We start from the raw sequence: 22969 nt of genomic DNA on the forward strand, positions 1-22969 counted from the left end.
TATCTGGGAGGTGGGACTCAGGTATTGGTGTTTTTATAGCTCCTCGGTGATCCGACATGCTGAGAATGGATGCCGTTCACACCCTTGCTGCTCGAAGTGTGGGTGTGGCGAAGCCGCATCCGTGTCTCGTGAGAGCCAGTCTGCAGATGCAGAACCTCGGGCCCAGCTCCTGGCCTGCGGAGTCAGAATCTGCATTTCACAAGATCCCCGGTGATTCCTGCCCACTGTACAGTCTGAGAAATGCTGGGCTGTCAGCAGGGCTACTCTTGATGACTGAGCTGCTGTATGCATGATGTGTCTGCTGTCCTGTCTTCACCTGTGATTAGTGATGTGACATCTCATTTTTCTTTCACAGGATACAACAGACTACGTTGCCTACGTAGCTAAGGACCCTGTTAATCGCAGAGGTAAGCCATGTGTGACTTTCGTCATCTCTCACTCATGAGCAGCCAGGCTTAACAATGGATACCAGATGGTCCTCATGATCTCAGCCCTCTTCCTCCAAACTAACAGTGTCATATGGTACTGTTAGCAATAATTGAGGTTTGCAGGCAGTGAAGCGTGGCGGCACACCTGGCTGGGTTAGGAGATGCTGGATGTCTGGGAGCTTTAAACACACACCTGTATCCAGATGGCTAGAGCTTGGTACACCTGACCTGCACACGGCAGCTCCCACTCATACTCCGAAGGTGCCCTCAGTTACACCTGAAGACTTCGCAAACCGCTGGCCTCCTGACCAGCTACAGCTCCTTGTGCATCCACTGCCAACGAAGTCTCCCCGAGAAGCCTCATGCTGCTCTGCATGGCCCTGGAAGCCAGTGTCCAAGCTCAGGTGCTGCCCAAAGGTGCTAGGGCCTCAGACACAGGCTGCGTAGGGGATTTGAAACATCCAAGTACTTCCCATCTTCATGGAACCTTTATTCCTAGACCCTCCCTCCATACCCACCACCCCATTTCTTTCATCATTTACAAAACCAAAGGGTCCCCACTCCAATGTTAACAAGCTTGGGCAGGTGGGCTGATTAGGGGACGCTACCCTTGAATCCCGAGCAGCCACCGGGTGCTGCACAACTCCAATTTAGAACTCACTGACGGAGGTCACCTGTGGGGTTTGTAACACTACAAATGGCACTTCCCTCTACCACCCATTGCTTTCCCACCTCCTCCCACCCTCTACCCCAGGTACCCATTGTTAAGATTTCCTAGTTGGCTTTGCAGAAGTTTTATATCTGTCCATATACATATATATACTCTTCTTCTTTTAAAATTTCACCATAGATGAGATTTTAGCATTCAGTTTTCCCACCAACCTTGGGGGAGGGGGAGGTGGCAGGCTGCACTCATCCCAGAGTTAACACTTGTTGAAGTTCTTCCTTTATTTTTGTTTGTTCTAAGTTAACTTCAAGTAACCCTAGACTTTTTTTTTCACACCCTTAATGGCTCCTAGGTCAATGGTTCTGAAAATGAACTATACTTCAGAATCACCTGGGGAGCTTTAAAAAAACTCAATGTTCAGGCCTCAGAGAGGGGTGCCCAGGCAACTGTATTTTTTAAAAGCTCTCCAGATGATTCCCATGTACAGCCAGGGCTGAGAAATCAGGCTCTAGGTCCAGACCCTGAAGGAGTTTAACCCTGTGCAATTTGACTTAGGGCCGTGGAAGCATACAAGCTGATACCTTGTTTTACGGCTGCAAACCAGCAGCAGCACCTTCTGTCCACAGTACCTTTTCAAAGTCTTGGAAATCAGGATCCACTCCATGTGCTCCGTGGTTGCTGGACCAGCTCCCTTTGGGACCCTCATGCAGTGCTGGTGTGAAGACAAACGCCAGACCTCTGAGCTGTTGCTGGTGCTTTGGGGGCACCAGCAGCATAGGGGTCCTTTGAGATGCTTGATAGGGGAGGATCACTCCCTCCTTCCAGTTATCTGTTGCCTGTAACAAATCTTAATGGCCTAACAGCCATCATTTAAAAATATCTTTTGATATGATGAAGTATCAAGTGTCCAGGCAGGGCTCAGTTGGCCAATTCTTCTGCTCTCTGTGGCATCAATGGGGTATTGGGTGGTCTTTGGCTGGTGGCTGGCCTGGTCTAGAGGGTCCAAGCTGACTTCACTTCCACGCCTTGGACCTTGGCAGGGAGGACAAGAAGCCAAAGCCAGCAGGGTCCTTCTCCCTCTGCAAGGAGTCTCAGGGTCCCTCCAAGTGGCCCCTGAATCAGGGCAGTAGGACTTCCCACATAGCAACTCTGGGCTCCATGATGCCAAAGTGGATGCCAAAGACCAGGCACCGCTTCATCTCTGTCATAGTTGACTAGTCAAAGCTGTCCCAGGCAGCTCAGATTCAGGGGAGGGGAACCAGACCTGCCCTCCGACAGGAATTTGCAGGCTTCCTTATCTATCACATCTCTGTTCCCGCACGAACACAGGCAGCCCCAGCCTCCTGGGAGGCAGTGTGGGAAGGTAGGGGAGTCATAGATCTGGCCATGAACAGTATGTCAGAGCACGCTTTGCCTCCATCCGATATGTGTCCACCCACCGTTATGTGTCCACCCACCGTTGCCTCCTTCCGCAAGGAGCTGGGGGAGGGCTCCCCCGGCTGCTCTCTTCTCTTTCCTCCTGCCCTAGGCTGGGAAGAGAGTTTAATTGAATAAGAATGGCCTCTGCCATGCAGGAGTCAGATTAGCAAGAAATTCTGGGAGTGAATGTTCTTATTTGGACTCTTAAATATCCAACTCCCCACGCAGAGGCCCCAGTGGATGTGCTGACCCCATTGTGGTTCCCTGACTGCAGGCAGAGCTACTCAAGGCAGGCAGAGCTACTCAAGGCAGGCAGGCTACTCGAGGCACATTTGGAGCCCAGAAAGTCTTCTGTCAAAATCCTGCAGAGATGGGTCAAAGTCCCTCACCGTTATTATTTGTCCTTTCCACACTGATTCCTGCTTATACATTCTGGTGTGTGTGTTTGGGTAATCTAGCAGTATTTACAGTGAGAAAAAAATTATATTTTTCTCTCTAGTATCAAGAATCCATGGCTTATATAATTAATCTGGTGGAAGGGCAAAGGATCTCTGACCCATGTCATTAAGCTCTATGGTAACCACCACCATCCTGAGGGGATAGAGATGGCAAATGAGTGAAGTTTCATGAGGTTGGCACCTTAGAGCTGAAAGGCAGGGCTGACAGGAGACCTGGAAGGTGACTACTGATATATGTAGGATAAAACGCCCAACAAATCAGGCTTTGCTGGATCCTAATATACCATTTTCTTTTCACATTGGAATTTATATTACTACCCAAGGACTGCCATTCCCTGAAACCTAATGTCTATTGGTTCAAAATGGACTATTTGGGTCACAAAAGTACATAAAAATTAATGTCCTAATTAGACATATGGCTGTCTGCAGGTGGCATGTAATTCCTATAATTTATAACCACAGTAGCATCCCTGTTCAGGTGCCTTCTGGAACTCCTGAACTTGCCTGGAAAGTCATATCCTATGGTGCTGACCTGATGGTAGAGAGGCCTGAGTGTTCAGCCAGTATAGCTTCTAACACATCCTGCTGCCCTTTCCCCAGGATTTCCTGAATAAGGGGGAAACGTGGTGATTGGGCTTGAGAGGGAAGCCCCCCATGGACCCTGCCTCACATGGCTGCGCTTCCTTCTCCAGGCTTCTCTACTAGCTCACGGTCATTTCAACACTGAATTTAGGGTTTCTCTGGCCTCAGACAGTTGTAGGCCGCAGGAGGTGACTTTCTGGGAGAAACTTAAAGAGTATGAACTCCTTAAATAATACAGAACCTTCTCTGGCTTTTCTTTCCCCTAGGAGTAAAACCTCTTCTGTATAATAGGTGAAAGCAATGATTTATTTTTTTAAGCCAGGAGGTTAAATTCCATCTCATAACACTGTGGTGGGAGGTTAATTTTCCTGTGAGTGAATGATTAGGTTGTTTCCCATATCTGGCTTTCGTCAGCCATTTTTTGGTGTGTGTGTGTTTTTTTTTTTTTTTTTAAATAAACAAGCCAGTCCCTGGGCTCTAAATACCCTGTGCCAAAGACTGTGAATGTTCCTGTGTAGCTCAGGCTTCTGGCTGAAAGTCAGACTTGTGTAGTTACCAGCCTGCTGCACATCTCTGCTCAGAAGCCTCCTAGCCCCCTCACCTTGACAACCCACAGAGCTAAGTCTTTCCTTCCACCACAAAGTATCTGCTTGTCTCACTCATCACGATGTGAGCTCACTCCTGCTCTATCCCCTATCTTGTTTCCTGTGATCTCCCCTCACCTCCACTCCAGCTCCACAGATCTTCTGGCTCTTCCTTGAACATGTCAAGCAAGCACCTGCCTCAGGGCCTTTGCACCTGTTGAGCCCTATGCCTGCAACATTCTTCAACTAGACCTTCCCATGGCTCACTTCCTGACTTCCTTCAGGCTTCTTCTGCGATGCCACCTCCTACATGGCTTTCCCTGGTCATCTTACATGTCACCCTACAACATCATTCTCATCACCCCCTTTATTTCACATTATGGTCTTTATGGTTGTATTAGTTTTCTGTGACTGCTGTAACAAATTACTACAAACTTTGTGGCTCAAGACAACAAAAGTTTGCTCTCTCACAATTCTGGAGGCTAAGGGTCTGAAATCAAGGTGTCAGCAGGGCCGTGCTCCCTCCAAACGTTCCAGGGGGGAAGGCTTCCTGCTTCTTCCAGCGTCTGTTGGCTCCAGGAGTCCTTGGCTTGTAGCTGCATCACTCTAGTCTTGGCCTCCATCTTCACATCACCTCCTCCTCTGTGTCTTTGTCACCTCCTCTTCTGACCCTTATAAGACACTTGTCATTGGATTTAGGGCCCACCCTAATCCAGAATGATCTCATTTTGAGTCCTTAATTACATCTGTAAAGACTCATTTTCACAAGTTCAGGGGGTCAGGATGTAGACAGGGCTTTGGCTACTGGGGGGGGCACCATTCAACCCATTCTAATGGTATATTTTTCCTTCTTTATTTTCAGTGTCCACCTTCTAGACTGTAAGGTCAGTGAGAGCAGGAATCGGTTTTGTTACTTGCTGTATCTGGAGATCCTGGGGCAGAGCCTGGTACAGAGCTGGTGCTCCATAAGTGTCTATTGAGTGAAGTCTGCAGTAAATATTTTGTACATTTGCCTTGTGCTCATGTGCAAGAATTTTCTTAGGGTTTATACCTCTGGGACAAATCACTGTGTTCTGGGACATCTTCAGTTTTTTAAAAATGGTTATTTCACTTTATAATTCCACAAGTGGCACAGGAGGGCTCCTTGGCTTCAGCTCTTGTTCAACACTTGGAATTTTCAGACTTTTAAATCCCTGCCAGTCTGATGGGTGCAACATTATCTCCTCATAAGTTTTAGTTTTCCACTCTGGGGCTAGGACAGATATTAAACAACTCTTAATTAAGAGCATGGGAGCTGAATCTTGGAGTTCTTACCTGTCTCAGATCAAAAAAATTGGGAACAATGAGGAACATGTGGATATATGACGTGAACAGACTAGGGTTGGCTGAAAACTATGCTTGAGTTTGGAGTCTCCAGTTCTCTGGTAAGAATTCACTGGTGTTCAGTGTTCCTTTTAAGGGGTGAGAGTTATCAGCCCACTAAGAGGAAGAGACAGCAGTCATTGTTTGGTAGGATTTTTTTCTGATTAGGTAATGACTCCAGGTGTCTCCGAGGTTCCCTATGTCAGTTACCAGTTGGTAGAGAACTTGGCTATGAATTTGAACTCTTGGAGAGTCCGTGAGTCTAGATAAGAGGACAGTGGGACAGTCTGAGATGGGACCCTTTCAAGGGCTGGGCTGCCTTGTGGAGGCCAGATGGCTGTGAAGTATGAGTTGGGTTGGTGTGGGTGTGGGTGGGAGGGGTCATGACTTCTTAAAAGAGCAGCACAGATCCTGAGAGGTTTTCTGCTCATACTTGCAGAGTCGCCCCATGAAAACAATGCCCACTGAGGTGGGGTGGCCCATCCCACAGGGTGTGGAAGCAGCGACTGTGGTGGGAAACACATGCTGGAGCCTCTGTCTATAGTCACTGATCTGAGACAGAGCGGGTATTACCCCATATTCATACGTAAAGGGTGCAGTGAGCCAGTGACACCCTTTCTGTATGTCAGCTGCTCCTGACCACAGAGGGGGTGGGGAAGTGGGGTCTTACTTTTACAAAGCAAAAAAAATAAAATAAAAACAAAAACCCAACAATAATCTAATCAGCTAAGATAAGGAATCAACCCCTCCAGACTCAAAATGATAAAGAAAAATATTTCAAAGATGGAAGGATGAATTTCTATCCATCATCATTATGATGAACCTCACCCAAAGTATTTATCTTGATTTGAGATAATAAATGACAGTGTGATGCTTTCACGGCCAACAAGACATCTTGAACTTTATTTTATCTTTATTGTATTATTTTTAACATCTTTTAAAAGATATTTTTATAATATACATACTATTATATTAACACAGGAATATATGTTCATAATTTATAAATAAGTAGATGCATATTTGGGACACATGCTCAGTATAGTAGAGAGTTCTTCACTAGTAAGCATGAGAAAATCTTGACAATTTCTTATTTACAGAAGTAAAGCCTTGAGGGCTTCCCCCGTGGCGCAGTGGTTGAGAGTCCGCCTGCCAATGCAGGGGACACGGGTTCATGCCCCGATCCAGGAAGATCCCACATGCCGCGGAGCGGCTGGGCCCGTGAGCCATGGCCGCTGAGCCTGCGCGTCCGGAGTCTGTGCTCCGCAATGGGAGAGGCCACAACAGTGAGAGGCCCACGTACTGTTAAAAAAAAAAAAAAAGAGAAGTAAAGCCTTTTTAGGTGTTTGGTGCCTGTGATAGGCATTGCTAGTGCTCACTGATGTCCTGACCTCACTCCTTCCAAGCTCCCAGGAGACTGTACTACCAGCCTCTCCTGGGTGGAGGAGGAGCCAGGCGACAGTTCTGTGTGAGAGCAGAATGGATGAGGCAGTTAGTGCTGGTGCAAGGCCCTGCTGTCTCTTTCTTCCCTGGCTTGGGAGCAGGCCTTGTGTTGAAATTCAGGATTGAAAGATCAAAGCAGCTTGGTTCACGGCGTCACCACCTGGAGAGTTGCCCAGAAATGAACAAGTGAGAATGGGATTGTTTTCAGTCACTAAGATGCTGGGGCTGTTTGTTATGGTGGCATCACTTGCCTGTGCTGACTAACGGAGCAGCCATCCCAGGCAGGGCTCAGAGAGCTAGCTCAGATGAATGGAGGCCCCAGTTGGCCTGCAGTCCATTTATAAGTCAGATGGCCAGGGCAGTCTTGAACACCGATGAACAGGTGCAGCCACTGGCCTCTGGACTTATTTGGAGCCATTGGGAAACTTGCGGAGGGACTTCGGACCTGCCAGTGTCTACTGTGCGGGGAAGATGTGTGGTTGACCCATTAGGAGGCTGCTGTGTGAGGAAAGACGCTGTGCCCCAGTTCTATCTGGCATGATTACAAGGGCCGCAGCACATCCTGCTCTCAAGTGGCTCATCCCAGGTGGGGAGTGGCCTTTGTGGTGAGGCCTGATGAAGTCCCCTCACTAGTGTCAGGGCTGAGCTGGCTGCTGTGGGGTCTGAGCTGGCTTTCCTGGAAAGCGACATCAGCCTTGCTTATTGGTCAGAGAGTGAGACCACCATGGGCAGACAAGCACCCCCCACCTCCACCCTGGAGACCCCCCCCCACTACTGCACCACTGCCAAAGAGCCCGTCCCCTTCAGAAGGGATAGAATGAGGAATGACCCCATTTTGCTGCTCCTATGTTTGTTTTGGGCCATGTTTTAGGTTTTACAACATCATTCTGAGTCTTGATTCTGGGCCCCACCACTCTGTACCTGCCTCTCATCCAGTTCTTCTCCTTCTTGCTCATGAATGACACCTCCATCCATCCTTTCCTCATGGTATGTAAAACAAGCAGCCCTGATGATTACCTGTGGCGAGAACCTCATCACTCCTCACACACGCTGAGTCACACAGGTGAGGTTAGAAGACAGTGGCTTTTAGCTAAGGACTGTTGCAACAGTCAGAGAAAATACAGGTCCAGAGAGACTGTCAGCTCAGGGTTAGATCTGGATTTGGAGTGGGTTTCTGGAACACAGAGGGGCCATTCTATGGAAGGATCCTCAGACCTAGCCAACAGATGACGTTTTCACGGTCCACCGAGGAATGAGCCAGGCCCCAGAGCCTGCAGTCGTGCTTTAATTCTGCATCTGCAGTTCCTGTCACCCTCTGGTATCTAGACCAGATGCCAGGGCTCCACCCTCACCGAGTGAGGGTGCTTCCACCCAGAGCCCTGCATCTTCCCAATGTCCCAGGACCTGATTTAAAGAAGACTCACTTCCAACCTCGTGCTCTCTAGTGTGTAGAAGATGACGGGGCCGTGTGGATTGATCATATGGCCCCCTCTGCAGAAACCTTGCTCTTCATTCACTAAGGCTAGGGCACTGCTTTTCTCCTTAAAAGAAAAATAAGCTTCACTTTCTTGGCCCGTCCCCAGTTTTTATTCTGTTTCTCCGAAGTACTGGCCAGCCAGTTTTCTTGGCTGGTGCTGATGCTGCGTGAAGGGGGCAGGTGTGGCTGGAAACACAGGGCAGGTGGGGGAGCCAGGTGTCTTTCTCTCACTCTGTCTTAGACTCCTGCTTCCTTATTGGCTGGAAAGACACCTCCACTGCTATCCGTTAACGAACAACCCCATGACTCCAACAGCTGCTTAATATGGCCTTGCTTTGTGCCTAATCGGGTTGATAATAAATACTAATATCAATAATAACATAAAACAATATCAATGCTCAATAATAAGGTACAGCCAGGACACCTGTCTCCTTGGACAAATCCCTTGGCCATATCTGAGATAGGGCTAATGTATCCAAGGGATTGCATTGCAGTCTGAAGCAGCAATCCGGTTACACTTGCTCTTCCCAAGAAATGCTTGTCCCTGTGTCCTCAGGAGCATGCTCCCTCCTCGAGCCTGGGGAGAGAAGAAGCCTGAGGCCCCCACCCTAGCAGCCTCCATCAGGGTGAGCTCTGTGGTGCCTGGATGTCTTTGTGCGTGTAGAAGGCGGCATCGTGATGGAAGAGCGGCCAAACTGTGGAGGTGGTGATGTCTCTGTTCCTTCCCTCGCAGTTCCCACCTTAATGAGTCCTCTTTCTGTGCTCGCTTCTCCTGCAGCAGAGGGATGCTTCTGCAGCTCCCTAATCACTGCTGGGGAATGGCAACCCCTGTAGCAATGCCTCTTCTCACTGCTGGGCACCCACTGTGCTCCTGGAGGAACCTCCTTGAAACACAATTGTATCCTAACTGGTGGCAAGAGAAAGATGGAGTGTGACACATGCATCTGTCATTTTCTCCAGGGAGATGCTTTTATCCCGTTAGTAACAGAGCATGTCACGCTGGTCACGGGACAATGTGAAGGGGCTGGGACTCTTCTGTGGGATGCCATGGACGTATGTCTGGGGAGAAGACATTCTACTTCCTTGTAGAGCAGAGATGGGACCTTCTTTGGTGCCTTCCCCCACTCAATCCTCTTTTCTCCAAAGGTTTTGCATGGATTACACCACAGCCTGGCCACCAAGACAGCGGGCACCCCAAAGGGGTTAGGGGTTGCTCCAGGTCTCTGAGGGGCCCTCGTCTGGCTGCCAACACCCCTTTTCTGAGAACTGGCATGAATATCCAGTCTCGTCCAGTGTAGGTGCAGGTGGCATGTGGTGGAATGGTCATAGTGGTTAATTAATATCCCTTTAAACTCATCTTACAAGGTTGTTGATCTTATTGCTTTGAGTTGCCACGTCTGGTGGTGACACTTTACTCCAACTAGGAAGTAAGCAAACAGCTTGCTCTAAGTCCATCGGATACCTCAGGATTCATTCAATAAGAGCCGGTTTAAGTCCATTTGTTACGCCTCACAGGGTCTTAAAGGGATTCATTTCTTGTTACTATCAGGTTCTTTGTCTTGTTAAGGTTTCCTTCCAAACCCTGTTTCCCTACTAAGTTCTGAGTTGATATTTTATAGACTCCAAAGCAATAGAAGAGCAATCAAGTTGAACTTTAAAATGTTAAAACGTACTTACAAATAGAACCTTTACTTTGGGAGAGAATAGGCTATTAAGAAATGGATCTCTGCGGTGAAACGTTACCGCTGGGGGCTCTCAGGGATTCAGCTGCACGCAGAGATGACAGGACATGTCATGAAAGGCACCTCCTTGTCCCTCTCTTCTTCCCTAGGCTGCGGGCTTTCACCCTCAGGAAGGAGGAGCCTGGGTAGCTCCAGTGTCTGTCTCTAATGAGCCTGTGTCCCTTGCTCCTACAGCTTGTCACATTCTGGAATGTTGTGACGGGCTGGCCCAGGAGGTCATCGGCTCCATCGGACAAGCCTTTGAGCTCCGGTTTAAGCAATATTTGCAGTGTCCTTCCAAGATCCCTGCTCTTCACGACCGGTGAGTAGTGCTGTGACACCGTTTGCAGTGGCCTCTCTGCATTTTCTGATCTTTCCTCTTAAAAACACTTAAAAGGAGGAAACCACAAAACCACCTCCCCGAGGAGTGCTCTGAACAGACACAGTTAATCCCAGGGCTTCCTGGGCCCAGAGACACCTGGCTGGTGCTGGGCCATGGCTCAGGAAACTGACAGATGGAAGCCGACATATGGGCGATGGTCCCAATGTTTAGAAAAACATTTTCTTGAAACTATAGTGACAGTAGCCAAGGTTACAAAAAAAAAATTGTAATATGTTTTTGTTCTGTTTCCTCTGCAAACACGTGATGTTTCCATATGTTGCTTCCTTGGGTCGGTGTCACCACAGGTTCTACCTGTCCCATTGTCCTTGTCCTCAGGGTTAGCCAAAGTCCTGATTCAGAGGCTCCCTTCGTGAGGCGCTCCACTTGGAATGACGAGCATTGATTCTGCTTTATTGGCTTTCATAGCTTTCAGACTTGATGGCCTGTGTGGCCCTGGGCAAGTTCTTTAACCAGTCTGGGTCTCAGCAGTTTTCTCTGTAAAATAAGAATAATAGTGGCTTGGCAGTATTTTAAGTGTTAACTGAAATAGTAAATGTAAACAGGAATTGTGAGATGTTTAGTTTATTATAAAAAATGTTCAGAGTCTATCCTTGAGTTTCCTTAGGACATAAGAATATTCCATGCAGCATTAAAAAAAAATAATATGGGGCATGTTGGTTATTCAGTCACCTGTCCTATTGAAAGCCTATTACAATGGTGCATTCGCTGTCAATAAAATTTTATTTCTCCTGAATTTACTTTTTATGTTTTTTCCAACTTCTGCAGCCACATTCCAGGACTTAGTTGTGAAGGCAGTGCCTACCTCTACCTTCATTATTATGAAGCCTCCTTTCATCTCTCTGAAGTCTTCACCTTTCTTTTTTTTTTTTTTTAAACTTTGCTTTACTATTTCATGCTAGAAATGAGGTATGATTTGGTAATTTTGAAATAGTATTTAGCTATTAACCCACTTTTTCTCCTGTTTTTGTTTTTTTTTTTAAACCCCACATTTGTTTATTTATTTATTTTTGGCTGTGTTGGATCTTCGTTTCTGTGTGAGGGTTTTCTCTAGTTGTGGCAAGCGGGGGCCACTCTTCATCGCGGTGCGCGGGCCTCTTACTATCGCGGCCTCTCTTGTTGTGGAGCACAGGCTCCAGACGTGCAGGCTCAGTAGTTGTGGCTCACGGGCCCAGTTGCTCTGCGGCATGTGGGATCCTCCCAGACCAGGGCTCGAACCCGTGTCCCCTGAATTAGCAGGCAGATTCTCAACCACTGCGCCACCAGGGAAGCCCTTCACCTTTCTTGAAAGAGACTTTTAATTTTTATTTCCTTCATCCACTGGAAAATTTCTGTTAAGACATTCATTCTGGAGGTGCCTGTGAAGGCCCCATTTTTTCCTGGTTGATAAAGACTTCTGCAAACTCATACAAGTTGTGTGAAAAAAGAGTTAGAAAGTGGAGGGGACCCGATAGCCCTTGGCAGGAGAGTGGGTGAACAAAAAGTTCTAAATTTTATATTATCATGGGACATAGTCATTAAACAGAATTCATCAGTATATGTGTATTACCAGAATTAATCTCAAATACTTTAAATGGAGTGTAAAAGGATATGAACCATCTATGGAAATTTAAAAAACACATAAACAATTGTATATATAGTTTATGGATAAGTGCATGTGTATAAAGAGTATAAAAACATGCAAGAATATTACATACCAACTCGAGGACGTCTTAGGATAACAGGGACATGGGTGGGCTTTAACTGATTTTGTTAAGTGTATTTCCTCCCTAACATTTTATAACAACCGTGTTCCAATATACAAAAAGAATTTTCAGGTAACACCTGTATACCCACTGTCTAGATTCTACCATTAGCATTTTACAGTTAATATCACGTATTTTTTCATCCAAAGCAAGTTTGACAAGTTTTATTTCTTTAAAAAAAAGGTATCAAATATAGCAAAATGTTCACACTTGTTTAATCTCAGTGGTGGATGTGTAGGTGGCTTTTATATTAATTTAGGCTTTTCTGTACTTTTGAAATGTTGCAAAGAAGTCAAATAAATCCTATTAAAATAATATGTCAAAAAATGAGTGGGGGGAGTTAATTGAACTACCATCCTTCTCCAGGAACAAACTTAAGGTGTGAAGTCCTGTATATGTTTCTATATAATAAAGTTTGAAGAAGTTTTGCGGAAAGAGAATGAAGTAGAGAGATCTTATCTACCGAGAAAACTTTCAACCCAATATGCAAGTAATGGTATAATATTTCTAAAGCAGAGCAGGAACAAGGGGACCTGTGTTCCCTGACGTCAGTCTCATCTTGTCTGACAAGCTGCTTGTTGTGTCCACTGAGCAGGTCTGAGATCCAGGGAGCAGGTGGGAATGCACCACCTTCCGTCCCAGCTGGGGACATCCTGGGCCATGAGAGAATGCACTTTGCTTCCAGCTGCCATGTCCCTCTTCCCCTCCCTGCCCTGTTATGGGGAGCCTGGACTGTTTAGGGCACTGGCCCATTTTCCTTCTAGATTTCCCAGGGGCCAGCAAAACAGGAGGTTCTATTTGTGAGCAGTTCTCCTTGGGTTTTCTGCTCACTTGCTCAGGCCATTTCTCTTCAAATTGGGCATGAGCTGGAGGTATGAGAATTGTCACAGTCCGCTTGTTTGTCCACATTCCTCGGTGTAGAGCTGGGGACAGGGGAGCGTGGAGTGAGTGGGGCCGCATTAGGTCCCAGCAAGCTGCCCCAGCATCTCAAAGTTTCATGTTGGTGGCACATGACTTCCTCTTTCCTTCTTCTCTTGCTGCTAGTGAGTGGATGGCTTTACTTATTCGTGAATTATTTTTTGTTCATTGTATTAATCACTGGGGGAGAGACTCTGTGATCTGGATTCATCGCCCATCTCCAACTGGAAATAAAAAACAATACTTTTAAATGAATGGGTTTTTTGGTATGGTATGATTTTCCTTAGAAGATTTTTTCCTCTGATTTTTCTTGCAGAAATCCAAGGTTATTTTCAACACAAAACCAGAGAAGACAATGAAAAAGAATTCAAATGTAGCCAAAGCTCCATTTATTATTATTTTTAATTGATATATAGTTTATTTATGATAAAATTACCCTTTAAAAATATACAGTTCTGTGGTATTTAGTATTGTCAAAGATAGCACAAGTACAATCATCACCACTATCTAATTCCAGAGCATTTTTCATCACCCCAGAAAGAAACCTCATACTCATTAGCAGTTACTCCCCATTTTCCAACCCCCTTTCCCCAGACAACCACTACTCTACTTTCTGTCTTTATTGATTTGTCAATTCTGGACATTTTATATAAATGTTATCATATAATATGTGCCTGACTTCTTTCACTTATTGGAATGTTTTCAAGGTAAATCCATATAGTAGCATGTATCAGTATGGCATTTTTTTTAAGGCTGAATAATATTCCTTTGTATGCATATGTTACCTTTTGTTTATTCATTCATCAGTTTATGGACATTGGGTTATTTTCACCTTTTAGTTCTTATGAATAACGCTGCTATGAAGATGTGTACAAGTTCCTGTGTGGACAGATGTTTCAATACTCTTGGGTATATAACTAGGAGCTGAATTGCTCAGTCATATGGGAACTCTATGCTAAAATTTTGAGAAACTACCAAACTGTTTTCCAAAGTGGCTGTACCATTTCATATTTTCACCAGCAATGTATGAAAGTTCCAATTTCACCGACATTTGTTACTGTCCATCATTTTGATTTTAGCTATCCTAGTGAGTACAAAGTGGTCTCTGATTGTGGTTTTGATTTGCATTTTCTTGTTGACTAATGATGTCAAGCATCCTTTCATGTGCTTATTGGCTATTTGTATATCTTCTTTGGAGAAAGTTCTGCTCAAATCCTTAGCTCATTTTTAAGATTGAGTTATTTGTCTTTTTATTGTTGACTTGTAAAGAAGTTCTTTATATATTGTAGATATAAGTCTCTTTTCAGGTATATGATTAGCAAATATTTTCTCCTATTTTTTGTGTTGTCTTCACATTTTTTTGATAATGTCCTTTGAAGCACAATAGTTTTTAATTTTGATGAAGTCCAATTAATGTACTTATTTTTTCTTTGGTTGCTTTTGTTTTTGGTGTCATATGTAAGAAACCATTGCCTAATCCAAGGTCATGAAGGTTTACATCTATGTTTTCTTCTAAGTTTTAGCTCTTATTTTCAGGCCTTTAATCCAGTTGACTTAATTTTTGTATATGGTGTGAGGTAAGGGCCCAACTTCATTCTTTCACAAATGGCTATCCCGTTGTCACAGCACCATTTGTTGAAAAGAGTATTTCACACATTGAATTGTCTGGGCATCCATGTTGAAATCAATTGACCATAAATGTATGGGTTTATTTATGGACTCTTAATTCTATTCCATTGATTTATATGTCTGTCCTTATGCCAGTACCACATAGCCTTGAATAGTATAGCTTTATAGTTAGTTTGAATTCAGGAAATATAAGTCCTCCAACTACATTCTTCTTTGTTAAGATTGTATTCACTATTCTGGGCCCCTTGCAATTTCAAATAAATTTTAGCATAGCTTGTCTACTTTTACAAAAGAGCACTTGGGATGTTTATAGAGATTGTCTTGAATCCATAGACCAATTTGAGGAGTACTTCCATCTTAACAATATTTAGTCTTCCAATCACTGAACACAGGATGTCTTTCCATTTATTTAGAGTTTCTTTAATTTCTTTCAACAGTGTTTTGTAATTTTCATTGTACAAGTCTTGCACTTGCTTTGATAATTTTTACTACCAAAAAGATAAACCTTTTATTCTTTTTGATACTATAATAAAAGGAATTGCTTGTTAATTTTATTTTTTCATTGTTAATGTATAAAAATACAATTGATTTTTGAATGTTCATTATGTATCCTGCAAACTTACAGAATTCATTTATTAGTTCTAATCATTTGTGTGTGTGTGTGTGTGTGTATTCCTTAGTATTTTTTATATACAAGATCATGTCCTGTGCAAATAAATATAGTTTTATTACTTCTTACTTCCTAATCTGAATTCTTTTATTTCTTTTTATTATCTAATTGTCCTGGCTAGAATCTCTAGTACAATGAATAGAGGTGGAAAGACAGGACAACCTTGTCATGTTCCTAATTTTAGGAGGAAAGCATTCAGACTTTCACATTAATTGTTTTCTTAGCTGTGGTCTTTCCATAGATCCTTTTGCAGGTTGAGAAAATGCCCTTCTATTCCAAGTTTTTTGAGGGTTTTTATCGTAGAAAACTGTTGGATTTTGTCAAATGGTTTTTCTGTGTCTACTGAGATGAGTATTTGGTATTTGTTTTTATTCTACTGGTATGACATATTACATTAGTTGATTTTTTTTACATCTTTATTGGAGTATAATTGCTTTACAATGGTGTGCTAGTTTCTGCTTTATAACAAAGTGAATCAGTTATACATATACATATGTTCCCATATCTCTTCCCTCTTGCGTCTCCCTCCCTATCCCAACCCTCTAGGTGGTCACAAAGCACCGAGCTGATCTCCCTGTGCTATGCGGCTGCTTCCCACTAGCTATCTATTTTACGTTTGATAGTGTATATATGTCCATGCCACTCTCTCGCTTTGTCACAGCTTACCCTTCCCCCTCCCCATATCCTCAAGTCCATTCTCAAGTAGGTCTGTGTCTTTATTCCTGTCTTACCCCTAGGTTCTTCATGACATTTTTTTTTCTTAAATTCCATATATATGTGTTAGCATACGGTATTTGTCTTTCTCTTTCTGACTTACTTCACTCTGTATGACAGACTCTAGGTCCATCCACCTCATTACAAATAGCTCAACTTTGTTTCTTTTTATGGCTCAGTAATATTCCATTGTATATATGTGCCACATCTTCTTTATCCATTCATCCGATGATGGACACTTAGGTTGTTTCCAGCTCCGGGCTATTGTGAATAGAGCTGCAATGAACATTTTGGTACATGTCTCTTTTTGAATTATGGTTTTCTCAGGGTATATGCCTAGTAGTGGGATTGCGGGGTCATATGGTAGTTCTATTTTTAGTTTTTTAAGGAACCTCCATACTGTTCTCCATAGTGGCTGTACCAATTCACATTCCCACCAGCAGTGCAAGAGGGTTCCTTTTCTCCACACCCTCTCCAGCATTTATTCTTTCTAGATTTTTTGATGATGGCCATTCTTACTGGTGTGAGATGATATCTCATTGTAGTTTTGATTTGCATTTCTCTAATGATTAATGATGTTGAACATTCTTTCATGTGTTTGTTGGCAGTCTGTATATCTTCTTTGGAGAAATGTCTATTGAGGTCTTCTGCCCATTTTTGGATTGGGTTGTTTGTTTTTTTGTTATTGAGCTGCATGAGCTGCTTATTAATTTTGGAGATTAATCCTTTGTCAGTTGCTTCATTTGCAAATATTTTCTCCCATTCTGAGGGTTGTCTTTTAGTCTTGTTTATGGTTTCCTTTGCTGTGCAAAAGCTTTCAAGTTTCATTAGGTCCCATTTGTTTATTTTTGTTTTTATTTCCATTTCTCTAGGAGGTGGGTCAAAAAGGATCTTGCTGTGATTTATGTCATAGAGTGTTCTGCCTATGTTTTCCTCTAAGAGTTTGATAGTTTCTGGCCTTACATTTAGGTCTTTAATCCATTTTGAGCTTATTTTTGTGTATGGTTTTAGGGAGTGATCTAATCTCATACTTCTACATGTACCTGTCCCATTAGTTGATTTTTGAACGTTGAACCAATCTTACATTGCTGGAAGAAATCCCACTCAGTCATGGTGTATGATTCTTTTTGTGTGTTGCTCGACTTGGTTTGCTAGTATTTTGTTTTACATCCATATTCATAAGAGATGTTGGTCTGCAGTTTTTTGTGTTTTTTTTTCTTGTGGTGTCTTTGTCAGGTTTTCATATCAGGGTAATACTGGCATCATAGACTGAATTTGGAAACTTCTGTCCTCTTCTGTTTTTTTGGAAGAGTTATGAAGAATTGCTGTTAATTCTCCTTTAGATGTTAGGTAGAAATCACCAAGAAGCCATATGATGCTGGGCTTTTCTTGGGATGCAAGATTTTGATTACTAATTTAATCTCTTTATCTGTTACAGTTCTGTTTAGATTTTCTATTTCTTCTTGAGTCATTTTGGTAGATTGAGTCTTTATAGGAATTTTTCCATTTCATCTAGGTTATCTAATTTGTTGGCATATGATTTTTAATAGTGTCTCTTATAATCCTTTTACTTTCTGTGTAGCAGTCTGGTAGCAGTCTTTCCTCTTTCCTTCCTAGTTTTGGTAATTTTAGTCTTCTCTCTTTTTTCTTGGTCAGTCTAGCTATAGCTTTGTCAATATTGTTGATCTTTCTACGAACCAACTCTTGGTTTCATTGCTTTTCTCTATTGATTTTCTACTAAATATTTTATTTATTTCCACCTTAATATTTATTATTCTTCCTTCTGCTTGCTTTGGGTTTAGCTCTTATTTTCTAGTTTATTAAAGTAGAAGGTCAGGTTATTGATTTGAGATTGTCTGTTATCATATAGGCATTTACAGTTCATACATTTCCCTCTAAGCACTGCTTTACGTTCAGCCCATAAGTATTGGTATGTTGTTTTTGTTTTTATTCATCTGAAAGTTTCTTCCAATTTCCCTGTGATTTATTTTCTGATCCATTTGTTATTTAGGCATGTGTTATTTAATTTCTACATATCTGTGAATTTCCCAAATTTCTTTCTAGTATTGATTTATGCTTTAATTCCATTATGGTCTGAAAACATATGTTGTATGATTTTAATCTTTTAAAAATTTTGAGTCTTTTTTTGTGGCTTAACATATGGTCTATCCTGGAGAATGTTACATGTGGACTCGAGAAAAATTTATATTCTGTTATTGAATGGAGTGTTCCATAGATGCTATTAAGTCTAGTTGATGTATAGTGTTCAATCTTCTATTTCCCAATCTTCTCTCTGGTTGTTCTATCCATTATTGAAAGTGGGTATTGATGTCTTCAAATATTAGTACTGCACTATTTCTCCCTTTGATTCTGTCAGATTTTGCTGCATACAGTTTAGGGTCTGTTGTGAGGTACATATAGCTTTATAATTATTGTATCTTCTTGACTGGTTGCTCTTTTATCTTTGTCTCTAGTAAAAATTTTGTCTTGAAGTCTATTTTGTCTGATATTAGTAGAGTTACCGTAGCTCTCTTTTGGTTACTGTTTGCATGAAATACCTTTTTACATCCTTTTTCTTTCAACCTAAATCTTTAAATCTAATATGTGTTTTAAATCTAAAATGTCTTTCAATCTGTGTCTTTCCATTTCAAAATGTGTCTCTTGTAGAAAGCATATAGTCAGATCACGTTATCTTAAAAATCCATTCTGCCAATCTTTGTTTTTTAATTGGAGTGTTTAATATATTTACATTTAATGTAATTACTGATAAATTAGGATTTTACCTGACATTTTGCTATTTTTTTCTATATGTGTTATGTCATTTTTTTGTCCCTTTGTTTCTCCATAACTGCTTTCTTTGGTGTCAAATAAATATTTTATGAGTGAACTCTTTTCATTACCTTGGTTTTTTTTCTTTTTTTTTAACTGTCTTCTAAAAGTTATTTTCTTAGTGGTTGCCCTGGGGATTACAACTAACATCTTAATTTGTAACAATTTAGTTCAGATTAACACCAATTTAATTGCAATAGTATACAAAAACTTTGCTCCTATGCGGCTCTATTTCTCCACCTTCCATTGTGCTGTTATGTTATGAAGAGTCCATATTTATACATTGAGTGCTCATCAACACAGGTTTATAATTATTACTTTATTCAGTTGTCTTTTAAATCAGAGAGGAGAGGAAAAGAGTTATGAACAAAAACTACATTTTTACTGTTTTAATATTTGCCTATGTATTTAACTTTACCATTATCCTCTACTTTTTCATGTGACATGAATTATTGTTTAGTGGCTTTCATTTTAGCCTGAAGTACTTCCTTTCATATTTTTTCATAGTGCAGATTTGTTAGTGATGAATTTTCTAGGTTTTTATTTATCTGGCACTGTTTTAACTTTTGATTCATTTTGAAGGATAGTTCTTCTGGGTACAGGCATACCTCAGAGATATTGAGGGTTTGGTTCCAGACCACTGCAATAAAGTGAATATCACAATAAAGCAAGTCACACAAATTTTTTGGTTTCCTAGTGCCTTTAGAAGTTATGTTTACAATATACTGTAGTCTATTAAGTGTGCAATAGTATTATGTCTAAAAAATAATGTACACACCTTAATTATCAATACTTTATTGCTAAAAACTTTATAGCTAACCATCATCTGAGCAAGTTGCAACCATTTTGCTGGTAGAGGGTCTTGCCTCAGTGTTGATGGTTGCTTACTGATCAGGGGTGATTGTTGCTGAAGGTTGGGGTGACTGTGACATATTCTTAAAACAAGACAACAATGAATTTTGCCACACTGATTGACTCTTGCTTTCATGAATGATTTCTCTGTAGCATGTGATGCTGTTTGATAGCATTTCCCTCGCAGAATTACCTTCAAAATTAGAGTCAGTCCTCTCAAACCCTGCCACTGCTTATCAACTAAGTTTATATAACATTCTAACCCTTTGTTTTCATTTCAGCAATCTTCACAGCATCTTCACCAGGAGTAGATTCCATCTCAAGAAACCACTCTCTTTGCCCATCCCTAAGACGAAGCTCCTCATCCATTAAATTTTTATCATAACATTCCAGCAATTCAGTCACATCTTCAGGCTCCATTTCTAATTCTGGTTCTCTTGCTATTTCCACCACATCTGCAGTTACTTCCTCAACTGACGTCTTGAACCCCTCAAAGTCATCCATAAGGGTTGGAATTAACTTATTCCAAACTCCTGTTAATGGTGATGATTTTACCTCTTTCCATGAATCATGAGTGTTTTTGATGGCATCTAGAATGGTCAATCCTTTCCAGAAGTTTTCAATTGACTCTGCTCAGATCGATCAGAGGAATAACTATGTATGGCAGCTGCAGCCTTATGAAATGCATTTCTTAAATAATAAGACTTGAAATTGAAGTTACTCCTTGATCCATGGGCTGCAGAATAGGTGTTGTGTTAGCAGGCATGAAAACAACATTAATCTCATTGGCATCTCAATCGGAGCTCTTGGGTGACCAGGTGCATTGCCAATGAGTAGTAATATTTTGAAAGGAATCTTTTTTCCAAGCAGTAGCCCTCAATAGGGGGCTTGAAATATTCAGTTAACCATGCTGTAAGCAGACGTGCTGTCATCCAGGCTTTGTTGTTGCATTTATAGAGCATAAGCAGAGCAGATTTAGCATAATTCTCAAGGGCCCTAGGATTTTCAGAATGGTAAATGAGCATTGGCTTCAACTTAAAGTCACCAGCTGCATTAGCCCCTAACAAGAGAGTCAGTCTGTCCTTTGAAGTTTTAAAGCCAGGCATTGACTTCTCTCTAGCTATGAAATTCCTAGATGGAATCTCCTTCAAATATGAGGTTATTTTATCTGCACTGAAAATCTGTTGTTTAGTGTAGCCACCTTCATTAATTATCTTAGCTAGATCCTCTGGATAACTTGCTGCAGCTTCTACATCAGCACTTGGGGCTTTACCTTGCTCTTTGATGTTATGTAAATGGCTTCTTTCCATAAGCCTCATGAACCAACCTGTGCTAGATGCAAGTTTTTCTTCTGCAGCTTCCTCATCTTTCTTAGCCTTCATAGAATTGAAGAGAGTTAGACTTGCTCTACATTAGGCTTTGGCTTAAGGTAATGTCGTGGTTGGTTTTATATTCTATCCAGACCCTTAAAACTTTCTCCATATTAGCAATAAGGCTGTTTCACTTTCTTATCATTCATGTGTTCACTGGAGTAGCACTTTTAATTTCCTTCAAGAATGTTTCCTTTGCATTCACAACTTGGCTAACTGTTTGGCACAAGAGGCCTAGCTTTTGGACTGTCTCAGCTTTTGACATGCCTTCCTCACAAAGTTTAATCTTTTTCTAGCTTTTGATTTAAAGTGAGAGACATATGACTCTTCCTTTCATTTGAACACTTAGGGGCCATTGCAAGGTTATTAATGGGCCTAATTTCAATGCTGTCGTGTCTCAGGGAATAAGGAGGCTGGAGAAGAGGGATAAAGATGGGGGAACAGTCAGTTGGTGGAGCAGTCAGAACACACATTTATTGATTAAGTTTGCCATCTTATATGGATGAAGTTTGTGGCACCCCAAAACAATTACAATAGTAACATCAGAGATCACTGATCACAGATGACCATAACAAATATAAGAATAATGAAAAAGTTTGAAATATTGTGAAAATTACCAAAACGTGACACAGACACAGGAAGTGAGCAAATGCTGTTGGAAAAATGGCACTGAAAACTTGCTCAGTGCAGGGTTGCTACAAACCTTCAATTTGTGAAACATGCAAATTGTGAAATCTGTGAAATACAATGAAGTGAAGCACAATAAAACAAACTATGCCTGTGTAGAGTTCTTGGTAGATAGTCTTTTTCTTTTGGTACTTGGAATGTGACATCTCACTGCCTTCTGGCCTCCATTGGTTCTGATAAGAAATCCACTGTTAATATTATTGAGGATCCTTTATATATGATGAGCTGCTTCTCTCTTGCTACTTTCGTGATTCTTTCTCTTTGGCTTTAATCAGTTTGATTATGAGGTGTCTAGGTTTGAATCTCTTTGTTATTCCCCATTTGGTGAGACAGCATTGTCATGTTTGATTTTTTGTTTCCTTTAGTTCTCAGAACATATTGAAAGTAGCTAATTTAAAGTCTTTGATTTTTTGTTTCCTTTAGTTCTCAGAACATATTGAAAGTAGCTAAAGTCTTTGTCTAGTTAGTCCAAAACCTGAGTTTTCTCAGGGACAGTTTCTGTTGATTGCTTTTTTCTTTCTTGTGTATGAGCCAAATTTTTTTGTTTCTTTGCATCCCATAATTTTTTGTTGAAATTGGAAATTTTAAATAAAATGGTGTGACAACTCTGGAAATCAGATTTCTCCCCTCCTCAGGATTTGTTGTTGCTGTTTGTTGTGGTTGTTTGTTGTAATGACTTTTCTAAACTAACTTAGTAAAGTCTGTATTTTTTGTCATATATGGCCACTGACAACTCAGCTCAGCTCATTTAGTAGACAGCTAATGACTGAAAAGAGATTTCCTTCAATGTCTGAAACCACTAAGTCCCACAGTTTTTGCTGAGGGGTTCTGTGTGTGTGTTGGGGCACTCCTTCAACACTCAGTTAGGCAGCTGACAACTCTGCGTTAGCGTTTACTTCCTGCTTGTGCAAAGCTTCAAAGTCAGTCACAGGTGAGAACTAGAGCTTTTTTACATCTTTTCTGAGCAGGAACAGAACCCTGGCCATGAAAACAGCCCTGGTATACATGTAGCCTTCT

General features: G+C 41.8%; 1 protein-coding gene across 1 annotated transcript in view; it reads left to right on the forward strand.

The window, feature by feature from the left end:
* The window catches only part of SHC3 (SHC adaptor protein 3), a gene marked incomplete at both ends in the record, with an annotated part of 148143 nt that overhangs the window by 90213 nt on the left and 34961 nt on the right, over positions 1–22969 (forward strand). Inside the window, 2 exons of the mRNA XM_079706246.1 lie at positions 356–407; positions 10334–10460. Of these exons, the coding sequence (XP_079562372.1) occupies positions 356–407; positions 10334–10460 (179 nt within the window). The remainder of the gene's footprint in view (positions 1–355; positions 408–10333; positions 10461–22969) is intronic.

This window comes from Hyperoodon ampullatus (genome assembly GCF_949752795.1).
Source record: "Hyperoodon ampullatus genome assembly, chromosome: 6".
Taxonomy (NCBI): domain Eukaryota; kingdom Metazoa; phylum Chordata; class Mammalia; order Artiodactyla; family Ziphiidae; genus Hyperoodon; species Hyperoodon ampullatus.